At 37.9% G+C, this 12,104-nt stretch overlaps 2 protein-coding genes across 2 annotated transcripts in view; both read left to right on the top strand.

The window, feature by feature from the left end:
* The first annotated feature begins 1,015 nt into the window (after positions 1-1,015).
* On the top strand, positions 1,016-6,475 carry CZH9orf40 (chromosome Z C9orf40 homolog). The gene is made up of 2 exons (XM_032675882.1): positions 1,016-1,354; positions 5,153-6,475. Exons 1-2 carry the CDS (start codon positions 1,031-1,033, stop codon positions 5,306-5,308), a joined length of 480 nt encoding a protein of 159 aa, XP_032531773.1. The 5' UTR covers positions 1,016-1,030; the 3' UTR covers positions 5,309-6,475.
* A 2,539-nt stretch (positions 6,476-9,014) lies between these two features.
* The window catches only part of LOC116780807 (transient receptor potential cation channel subfamily M member 6-like), a 31,625-nt gene continuing 28,535 nt past the window's right edge, over positions 9,015-12,104 (top strand). Inside the window, exon 1 of the mRNA XM_032676148.1 lies at positions 9,015-9,294. Within this exon, the coding sequence (XP_032532039.1) occupies positions 9,280-9,294 (15 nt within the window). The 5' untranslated portion in view covers positions 9,015-9,279. The remainder of the gene's footprint in view (positions 9,295-12,104) is intronic.

The following is a 12,104-nucleotide window of genomic DNA, read 5'->3' on the forward strand; positions in this document are numbered from 1 at the left end:
TCCTTGGAATCAGACATAGCTTAAGTGAATGTAAATTGTGCTATTACTGAGTAGTATATCTATCTGTAATGTTACCCAATTTCTGCCTCCTCTCCCGTCTGTAACTTGGAATGTCGTGTTCCTGCTTTTCACAAGCAATGGGACTCTTTCTTTCTGGTTGAGTGTCATTATCCTTTGTTCTGGTAGTTTTGTTCCTTACCACCCCATGTTGTCACAGGTGCCATTTTTATGTGTTTTCTGAAAATGTTTTTACTTGCTTACATCAGGTATAATATGGTGGTGTGCTTTTATTTCTGATCTAAAAAATGCCATCTTCCCTGCACAATATTCTTTTAAATCACAAGTCACATTAAGAGTTGGAAGTAAAATAATCTTGTGAATGAGCCGTGTTAGTAGTGTTTTACCTACCTATTTATGAGTTCCTAGAATTCACCACTTGTACTGTTATGAGGGTCCTTGTGTATTATAGAATGTGATCACTGTTCTATTCGGTTGTATACGTGGGGGAGAATGTTCAAGGTGTTCATCAGATGACACTGTTTACTTTAGGTCGTTATTAAACTGTACATAGTAACAGATGTAAAATAAAATGCTCATAACCTTAAGTGTAAAGCTTCTTTATATGGAGTTTGACAAATGTAAAAGGGCCTGGGTTTTTTTCTTCGTTTATTTGTTTGGGTTTTTTACGTGGTATATTCTGAAATCGGTTGTGAAGATAAGGATGGAAAGTTTCACGTCTCTGCGTCCACTTCCCGCTATTTTACAGTGTGTGTAATGGACCTGGGGCTTTTTGGATATTAAAGTCTGGGGCATGGCTTGATCTCGCTCGTGTTTGACTCTGCTTTACTGCTGGCTGAGTTTCATGGCTGCCGCGCTTCCCGCTCCCTCATCCCGTGAGGAAGTGCGGCGGGAGCCCTCCCCGGCACCCGGCGGCGGCGGGCGTGGCGCGCATGCGCGGTCCGTGCGCGGGCGCGGTGCATCTGCCGGCGGAGATCGCGAGCTCCGCGGAGCCGCCGGCGCGCGGCCTCTCATGCCCAAGCGGCGCGCGGAGCCGTTGATGTGTCACGTGCCTGTCAAGCGGCTCCTGCGCGTGCCGCCGCTGCCGCGCGCGGCCGAGCGGCGGCCTCGGGGCGAACCGGCGCGCGCCGGCCCGGCCGCGGCGAAGCGGCCGCTGGAGGAGGCGGAGGCGCCGCCGGGAAAGCGGCCCGGGCCCAGCGCCACCCGTGCGCCGCCGGGGGATGGGGAGGGCGGGTGGCGGCGGCGCGGCGGGCCCGGGGTGCCCCAGGACGAGCGGGCGGCGGAAGGATGCGCCGGGGGCCGGGGCAAAGAGCGGACCTCCGCCGCCGCCGCCGAGGTAACGGAGCGGGGCGGGCCGGGCCCCTCGCCTCCGGGGAGGGAAATGGGCGGGCGGTGCCGGTAGCAGCTGAAGCGATACCGCGGCGTGCTGGCGGGCCTTAGCCAGGCACCGCACAGCGCTCGGGGCCGCGCAGCCCTTCTGTGCCTTCCGGGGTTAATCCGCCGTGGGCTGTTTAAAACTCTTTTTTTTTTTTTCTCCTTTTTTTCGTTTTCGAAACGAGAAGTAGCATCCAGCTTTCTCAACGCCACTCCCCTTCCTTCCCCCTCCCTTCCGCCATGGAAAAACTGATGGAAAACAACCTGCCAGGAGTTCACCTCACTTGAGTCCATACTCTGCCTCATCCCTTTCCCAACAGCGTGGTGGAAAGGTTATTGTAGTAGCATGTCTGTTGTGTGAGGGCGAGGGTCAGGCTCACAGCATCAACTTCTTGAACTTCGTGTTTTGCCATTTATTACCAATACCAAAGCTGTCTTTTAACCAAAACATCTATTGGAGTTGGTGGTCATAGGAAGAGCATCAGTGATTTAATGATCAGGGTATATTGAGATTACTTTTCTGATTGACTTTGAACAGCATGCGTTCTTCTTTCTGGTTTGACCGTGCTTCACGCAGTAGTTCAGAAAACGAAATTTGGTACCAAGAAAGTTTTAATTTTCCAAAAATAAAATGCTAAGTCAAATTTCACACCTCTCTAGAAGTTTGATGTATATAAACTCAATTTGTGTCCCACCTGGACCTTTTAAGTAAGACCAGAATATTAGATCAAGTGATATGGAAGTAGCAGAAAGGCTAATCAGGTTAGGTGGACTTTGAATTACAATTGTAGACTGGTTTTGAGGTGTTGGGGCCTTTCATAGTATAACACTCATCTGTAAATCCATCTGTAAAGAAAATGGTGGCTGTTCTTTCTCTTGCTCTGACTTTTCACGTTTGCTTTATTACTTGGTTGGTTGGTTAGTGGGGTTTTTTGGTGATGGATGGTAGAATTAAGGCAAAAAGGAAAATCTGAAGAAAAATTCTATGTCCTGTGAAAATTATACAGCCTTTTTAGGCTGTGCCATTTAAACAAGAATCTCTTTCTTTTTTGAAGAGGGAACAAGTGTGTTTGGAAGCATAGCAATTAAACAAATTGAGCAAACCTCTAAAGAGCAGTTTAACTCCATCGCAGATATAACACCGGATTCTTTACTTATCCCTGGGGTTATTTGGCATAGTTTTGTAAGCTTTAGCAGTGATAGGAAGATCAGAAGCCCCTTGAATGTCCACACACTAAAGAGTAGTACTCTATATAAAATATTTTTGTAGGACTGTATTTTTAACAGGTTTTTTTCTCTAAGTACAGTGTTGTATAAAAAGTGCTCTAGTTTTAAAATAAAGTTTGGTTAGCACCTGAGGCAAGAATGTTTCTTCCAGTTTTTTCCTACCCATATATTTTAAGTCTTTTATAGGGATATTTCTGATGTCGATTTTTAGACCTTTCTGAAAGTACAGTCTCTAGGTTGGGATCATTCTTTGCTGTTTGTGGCTTGTGTATTTCATTACTTATATTCATAAGCTTGATCAGGATACTGTTAATTTCACACTGTTGAAGTTTAAAGCAATTCCAATTATATTAAGTTGGCCAGAGAAGAAATATTATTTTAATTTTATTTGGAAGCCCGCTTTTGCAACTAGAGTTGGAACACTAACTGCTTAAAAATTAAACAACTTAGTCCATAGAAACAGAGCATTCGTATCTGTGATCTTGCTACATGTTGCCTGTCTTGATAGAATTTATTCTCAACACATGTGTTGAAACCTATTTAGCTGAAGGTGAATATTTGATTCTTTATTTTGCCTTTTAGGTGTGAATGTTCAGCGTTTGTGCCTGTCTTTTGTGCTTGATGGGTTTTTTCATTTTCTCACTGAATTTGGGAGTTACTAATACACTGAAATACTGCTGCTCTGTAGATGTGAAATGTTCTGAGATTAATCAAGCATGTAGTCTGAGTCCAAAATTAAGAGTATGCATATTTTTGTGAAGTTTTAGATTCTAATCGCTTTGAAACAAGCATGCAGTCATTTACTCTGTGTATACAAAGTACAGGATTCTGTTTTTAAGTACTTAGCTCTCAGCATAAGCAGAAACTTATTAAAATGTAAAGGGAGTTCAGATTAAACATATGGGAGTATTTGTAAAGGTAGTTGACAGTTTCTGAAACTCCACTGCCAGAGATTTTTTTCAAAGACTTTGTTTGCCACGTGCCTTGCACAGTTCTGTGTGAGTGAGGCTGCCTAGTTTGAAATACAGACTGGAAAACCATACCTGCCACACGTTGTTGATTGTTTTTAATGCTGTGCGGTACACTGGCACTATGTAATTTAATTGGTTTTGGTCTCAATTCTCATTAATGGGAATTTTTGTTCTTTGTTATTTTCTGAAGACAGTCTTTTCCCAGTGAACAAATTCACATTAGTAGTATCCTACAGGCACAGAGCCAACTTGCTGTGATGAAACATGTGCACCTTTCATCTTCTCTTAATTGTTATAGGTCTTGAATAATGCAGGGTTTTGCAGTAGAAACAGGTTACCTAGTACAACAGATTGTATACAGTTCAGGAGAAGTCTGTGTGGTAAAAAATAGAAAAATGTTTTCTTTAAATGGGCAGTATGGTGAATTTACATGTGTCTGTCTCTCTTTTGGGAAGTGGGAAGAAGCATAATTTTTCAGTATGTTAGAGGGTATAGGGGTGATACTGCTGTTGTTTGAATGCTACATTTTTTTATTCTGTGGCAAAACCAGACAAATCATGAATTTTTTCAAGAGCCATACTGCAGAGGCCCAGAAAAGTTGATGGTGGGGGTGCATACACCACCCCTGCAGGCCACACTGTGGTCTGAGAAATACCAAAACAGTTATACCAGCTTATTTGTTACCACCTGTTACAGCTGAGACACTAAAGTAAAATATTTAAAAATTCTAGTTGTATGTTAGAAAAATGCAAACAAATATTATGTGGAAATGAATTATTTTAGATTTGTGACAGTATTTACTGTTTTTAAATACCAGAAGGAAATACATGTTCAAGACCTAAGGAACGACTTAAGAATTCCTCTTCTTCTCTGTATTGTGTCCATAGAAACATGCACAGATTGGCCACTGTTTATAACAATGACATGGTTATAAACAGGTAGTGTGTTTTCTAATAGACGTTTAAAACAATTTTTTTTTAAATGTAATTCCATATTAAAATAGTAGATAAGTACATGTTGCTCCAAGATTTTTCTGATACTGCTTTCCAGTTCTTAAACTTTCCTCTCTTGAGTATGAAATTTAGACAGAGAAAAGAAGAAACAAAATGTGGTTTAAACACTATGCAATGCCTTAGTTATCTTGCAATTATCATCATCTGAGTTGATGTAAAGTAGGTAAATACAGTCTTCTGAACGTTTTAAATGTGCATGAAATTTGCATACTGTTATGAGAGGAAAAAGCAGTGAGCAGTTTTTGTATGCAAAGTTCAATAATTGCACAAGTTTTACAGTATTTTTCTGTGCAAAGGTTGTAAGTTGAAGAAATTGGTGCAGTTATGAATGTATTTCACAGAGGTTGTGTGATAGTTCTTTGCAAGAGTATTTAAAAAGGCAGAATAAATTGTGATTTACTTCAAAATCATAAAATTTTAAGAACTGTTAATATAGAACACCTGAGTAAGTCCTCCTTGTTTTAGTTTCTTGCATAAAAAGTTTCTTTTTACTGCTGGGATACAAATTAATGTTTTGTTGCCTCTTTGTCTATTTGTCTCTTTTCAAAGCAAGAAGAATTCTGTCCATATAACTCGTTCCTGTATTGGAGAGCACCACTGCCTACTATTGATTTGTCTGATATTCAGAACCTAGTTGGGGAGACTCCATCAAACACTAGAACTCCTTCGAAGACTGATACCACAGAGACTGAAATGGAAACCTGATCAGTTGTTTCATAGTTGTACATTTACTTGCTGGAAACTTGTTTCCAGTGGGATTCAGGTTTTGTTACTTGGCTGAATAATAAGCATGCTTATACCATCTTGAAGAAACTTGTGGCAGTCTGCAAAAGCAAGTCTGAGTTGCCTAAGTGAATGGGATAATTGGTATTGGGTACTTTATAGTAAGCTCTCTGGAGGTATGCAGTATGGAGGAGGCTATGATGCCTAACAAGAATACTTGAAAACATGGAGGAAGACTAAAAGAAGAATACAGAAAATTAGAACTTAAGGGTGCAATTAAAAGAAACAGGTGGATATGTTACATATCAAAGGGAGGTGGAAAATCATTTTGTCTGTCCTGAACGAAAAGATGTAACTGTGGTACCTGAAAGTGAACTATTTAACATATGAATTTATCATAAAGCACATAATCTGTAGTGATTTTTAATGTGATTTTTTTCTGTGTAATAGCTAAACCAAAAAATAAGAGTCTGTCAAGACCAGACAAAACATTCCCTTTTCTATGCAAACTAAAAGTTTGTGTGGCAGAGAGGGGGAATGAAAAGGGGATATTTTCTTTTGTAAGCTGCCATTCTTCTGAAAGTTTTTCACATTCTCATTGTGGAGAAGTTTTTTCCCTTTCTTTTTTTCACATTACACATAATAGTTGACACCCAGCTTTTAGGGTTTCGGTCCATTCTCAGACTGCTATTCTTAGTCTTTGTGACATTAGCTCTGAACCAGTTGGTAGCGTCTAAACAGCAGGTTTGTGCAGATGTGTCAAAAAAAGTTAATGCAATATTAAATTACCGCATATAGTTTTTCATACTGTACTGACTGAGGTGTAGTTTTTGCAGAGACTGTGAATTTTTGCAGAAATTTTTTATCGAAGTTCATTGAATCAGTGTTTTTTGCTGTGAAATACAAACTTAATGCTTGTGATTTGCAGTTTATTTACAAATTGAAGTACAATTAGAAATAATAGACTGAAGTTTTATGGGAAGACTGTTACATTTTGCAAATATGAATTGTCTTTAAGGATAGAAAACATTGTATTTTTCTGGAATCATCATTAAAGAAGGCAACTTTTGAATTTCATTTTTTTTTAATAATGTATTTGCTAAAGGACAATAAAGTTTTACCTGCATGTATTTGAAAAGTTTGGGACTATTACTGTGTGAAGTTCTTGACTTTATTTCTTAAAATTGTTGCTTCTGTAACTTTGTTGATTTATTAGGTCTATTTCCTTAAAATAGTCAGCTCGTTAGCTTTCTTGGTAAACATTTGGAAACTTTTTTCCAGTATTTGTGCTGTATAGGTATCTGTATTTGTTTATTGCATATTCATTTAGCTTGTTAGGGTCTCTGAATGCCTGCTGAAGAAAGGACGAGGCTTATTGACTCAAGCATTTCATTCTTGTTTGGATATGCTTCAACGTTCTGTTAGATTATCTGGATACATATTTGGACAATTTGTATTTTTCTCAAGACATTTTTAACATTTTAAGTCCAAATACATCAACTTGTCTTGCAAAATCTTTTTAAAAACCTTTTCTGGCAAAAATGCAACTATTTCATGTTTAACGAAAATAAATTAACGAAGAAATAGATTTATTAATTTGTTGAGGTGTTTGATTTGGTTACATTACCTAGGATGTTTTTTTAACCCTTGCTAATATATGTGTTCCTATGTTTGTGGGGTTTATAATATTTCACACCATCCAGTGTTCTCAGGATCCAGTATTTTGCATTATTAGCTAGCATCTTTGCATCACACTTTAGTCACTTAAAATCACTTCATACACAATAAGTATGTCCTAGCAATAGACTGCATTTTAGTGTTAAAATCTGTCTTTCCACTGTACTCATGGGACAGGAGATGTGTCTTTGAAATACATATTTGATCTATTCCGTAACAAAATAGATAAGTCCTTTAAAACAAATTAAGCTTGCAAGGTGGTGTAGGCTGTACGTTTACTTCATTTGCAATTATGCTGTAGGCAAGCACTTTCATCTTAGTTTGTTCCAGTTGTGGACTCCGTAATGGGCTGGAATGTTACAGCTACTTTTAGACCATTTGCCAAGCTGATTAATTTTTTCCATTCATCTGTTTGCAAATAGAGGTAAATTTAAAAGCCTTGGAAAACTTTCTGAAATTACTCTGAGAGTTCGGGTTATGCAAAAAGCTGGAAAAGGTAATGGGGACTGATGATAGGTTACATAAACTTTGCTTTAGAGCTGACAAAAGGTGTGATTGAGAAATTACATTTCACAGCGTCTGGTGTCTCCAGATGCCATGTGTCACTGTGAACTATCAAAATGCTGGTCTTGACTTTTGACTCCATTTTTCTAGAGACCTTTTGTTCAAAAGCTGTATAAAAACTATATATAAGCTTAAGATGTTTTAATTTGCCAGCACAAGTCCTGAGACAATTCATTGGCTACATACTAACTGACAGTCTTAATTTGATGTTTTTGAATCCCAGGAAAAAAATTGTTTATATTCTCTTCAGGTACCTGTGAGTTTGCTATTCTTTAAAATATTTCTGTCTAAAAGGAAAACTCAGCATCACAAGTGTAAAGGCTGACTGGACCTAGACACCACCCAGGTTGATAAGGGTGCTGCATCTGCAAGTAAATGTATAATAATAAGTCAAATGCTTGAGTTCAGTATGCTTGAGTTCAATATGCTTCAGAGCAGATTTAAACAGCAAAGTAGTACACGTCTTTGTAAATTTTCTGCATCATTCTAAACGTGAGGCCTGTTTTACACTGTCTAATTTGTGTTTATTGAAGGCCTGCTTTATAGCTATGGTTCCCAAGATAGATAAGCCTCTGGGAGAAGCTTAAAGCTCAGTCCAAATCAGGAAAGTGAAGAACTGCTATGGAAAACAGGCTGCACAGGTAAGCATGTGTTGGGTAAGTAGACTGTGATAGAAAGAAAAGAAGAAAAAAATTGGGTAATGGAAGGTAGATGATGATGAAGTAGTGCAGCCTATGGGTGAAAGTATAGTTGGCCAGCAGATCAATGACAAGAAACATTATTTGCAGCATTAGCTCTAGCACAGCAACAGTACACTAATTTGAATATGAGTATCAACAGTAAATTTATTAGGTTTCTCAGTGTTTTGACAGTTACTGGATGATGTTTTTTCCTGTTGGCAAGGCCAAGAATTTAGTGGACAATAAAAAAGCACATGCTTAGGTATATAGGTGGTTGAAAAGTCCACAGGATGCTTCATGAAGAAGATAAAGAGTGCAAATGTATATGTGTGTTTCCAGGTGACAACAAAGATAATTAATGTCCAGCATTTGCCAGCATGTTCTTGTTACAGCAGATTCATTGTGGGGAATTCATGTACGCTTTTGTGAAAGCATCTCACAACTGCTGCAGTAAGAGGTTTAGACTGCAGAGACTCACTGTTTGCTGCAGCAAAACTTATGCTCAAAGAAACATTTCATAATAATTAGTATGCCTGGGCTGGCTGAATTATTTCCATGGCTACAGTTATAACCTTGACTCTCTAGGTGGCAATACACATACACAGTAAGTTACAGTGAATCTGAAAAATGGTTTCCGTACGCTTTTATTCTGAACTGCTACTGAAACTTCAAGCTGTGACATCATGAATGCTAATGATTTCCTTACAGTGATACATAAATAAAGGCAGATCAAGTCACAGGTTCCTGATCATAAGGTGACACAAGGTTTTCAGCATAACTAGAGTAAAAACGTCGTGGCAAGAATTTTTGATTCATCTCTTAATTATCTCTTCAAGTCCCTTGCCTGGAAAAAAACCAAACCAAAAGCAACCAACCAAATCCAATTATCAATTTAGTACACGGGAATCTGTTGACACTGCTTCGTAGTACTGCTTCTTTTAGTCAGAACTGGGGAACAAGATTTGTCTGATTGTGTGTTAGATGGAAACCTTGATCGGTGGCTGAAGGCTACTTGAAATGTAAAGTGATAATATGAGGGAAAAAAAGGTAAGTGGTAATTCATAAGAAACTAACTCAAAAAGAAGTATTTAAATGTTTGTATATAGGTAACAATATATTTGATGTGTATGAGGAAATTTCAAATAGGGTTTTTCTGGTGGTCTTATTAAACTTCCTACTTCATGCTTTTTGTATTAGAGAATTTGATGTTGATGTATAGTGTACTTTAACAGTCTATTTTAATTGCTATTGCATTTGTAAGTGAACTGATTAGTTGTTAATAAGTATGTTTTAAATACTCCTGGTAAAAAAAATAGTCTTCATGACTTTTTAGTCAGTTCTGAGGACTTAAAAATCATTGGTCTTTCTTCTCTTAAAGCCCTACAGGTAGTAAATAACTTTTTCCACTACTGAAGGGAAAAAATAGTTTTCTTTAAAGTGATATGTCACCATTACCAGGACAAAAAATATGAAATCAGGAGGAAGACAAAGTAAATTTTTGTGAAGTGTCAAATGCCCCTTTCTGAGGCCTGATGCTTTATGCTGGATGTTTCCTTTTGATGCTTCAACTTGTAGAATATGAAAATTGCTTTCAGTTTCTTTTAATTCCTGGGATTTAAAAAAACCTAATTTTATTTCTAATTGTGTAATTATTAATTAAGAACTACTTTGCTTAAAGTAAACTATCAAAATCATTTGCTTTCATGATTGTTAGCTGGTAACTGCAGTGCTTTTTAAATCAGATAATCACAAAGGGTTGCATCTGTGTATCCGGTAATATTTTTTCTACTTTTAAGAAATTAGAGAAACTTGTGGTTGAAAAGAGAAAAGTCTACTTCAGACAAACCTCTGTATTTCCAAATATGTAATGTAAAAATACAGGGACAACAAAGACAGCTTTTAATTGTTTAAATCTAACTTGTAAAAATAATTCAAAACTATTATTGTGAAATGTGGTATGATATGAGAAGGAAAGGTATAGATAACAGGCAAAAACTGTTTATACTTTGGACACATCAAACCCAGAGTGTGAATATCAAAGTGCCTTAAATTTCTATGAAAGCACAAAGCTTCAGGAAGAAATTGTGCTGGATTTGGAGTCCAATATGGTAGTGTTTTTTCCTTAGGTCCATACATGCAGTGCAGAGATGCCCAAAGTGCTTTAAGTACTCCAGCTTAGTTACTGGAGTCCCTTTGAGTCAAAGAAATAGATACTGAGTCTGCCTACTTTCCTACTAGCTTTTATGCCCACGAACAGTGTAAAAGGTATTTTTCTTTCTCATTATTTTGAGCCCTGAGACAGGTTCTGGTACATACATTTCAATGCGTTCCTTTCTCCCCTTTTTATGTTGTGCAGTTTATTTGTGAATGTCTTGGATTTGTCAGTGCTAACTAGTCCAATCACAAATCATTTTGGGATTTCTGTTTTACCTTTTTTCAGGTGTCTCAAATTAAAGTGAGGTTAGAATTGCTAATTTGTAAAGACCAGTTATTTCAATAACAAATTCAGCAATCAAAACTCTTTAACTCAAAATTCCTTGGACCACATTCTATGCTGATTACCAGCCTCTGTGATTGACTTGCAGGAATAATAAAAGTGCATTATTAGATTTTCAGTAACCAAAATTAGAAACACTTTGCCTTTTAAAGATACAATGTTTGAAGTTCTCTAATCTAGTTGTACTGTTTAACTAGAGATTTTAATAGTGGAATTTGATTTTTTGAGATGTATTCTGATTTGTAGTTTTCTAATTATAGCGTACTCATTCTATAGAGGATTTGTGCTTTCAGGACAGTGAGCAGTAACTCTACTAATCTTTACAAGAACAGGTCCTTTTTTTGTCTTAAGTCTCGAGTAGTCAAGGAAACAAATATCAGTATTTAGTGTGTTTTTTTAAAAACTTGAAGGTCTATTTGATCATATATATTTTTAAAGAATAATCAGTCATACCAGTTTGAACCAAGGATGCAACCAAACTTGTTTCCTCTCCTAGGCTGCTCAGTTTTTCCTCAGAAAGGAAAAATACTTAAAATGGTTTCATATGAGGTAACAAACTCCTTAATTTCCTGAATAGAAGCAAGCTTAAATTTACTTTACGTTCCTTTTAGAAATCTAGGCCCCTAAAGGTGAAATTAGAGCAGCCAGCAACACACAGCCAAGTTAATGTTTGAAGATTTATGTTTTGGTCCTTTATTATGGGCTAGCTCCTCAAAACACAGCCTGAAAGCAATAATAATCATAACAGTGCTCTGCCTAGCTGACACCGACATCTCAATTTTACTTGTGCCTGTGATCGTCTACCTGCTGCTTTCAGCAGGGTGTGGTCAGTGCCATGCATGCCCTGCTGGCCAGGTACAGCTCATAGGGTGAATCCATATATGATCATTTGCCTCTTGTGCCATGGCTTTGCCATCAAGCTGTGCCTGAGGGGAACCCTCAGGTCCAGATCCCACAATTGCTTGATTAGGCTGTGAAAACCAAAAGTCAAGTGTGTGTGACTTGCCTGCAGAGCAATCAGCAATTATTAAAGGCACAGTATCACATGAATGTGGATGTGCTTTCAGCTGCCTCAAGCCTTTGGAAGACTGGCATAGATGATAGACAGTACTATTCATCATGAATCAGCCCATCTTCTTATGCTGGATCATTTGCTGTTGCCTTAAGTCTACTCTGAAAATATGTGTGCTTAGTGTGTTTTACAGATGCCCTAGTAAGTTCAGGTTTTCCTCTTGCCTCCAGCCATGGTCACTAAAGGCAGACTTCTTTCTTAAAGAAGCAGAGTAATCTCTGTATGTTCATCACTGTTTAGCCCTTGATTTTTAGGTAAATAATTTTTGGTTAGTTCAAACTGAAGAAG

This window comes from Chiroxiphia lanceolata, chromosome Z, assembly GCF_009829145.1.
Source record: "Chiroxiphia lanceolata isolate bChiLan1 chromosome Z, bChiLan1.pri, whole genome shotgun sequence".
NCBI lineage: Eukaryota > Metazoa > Chordata > Aves > Passeriformes > Pipridae > Chiroxiphia > Chiroxiphia lanceolata.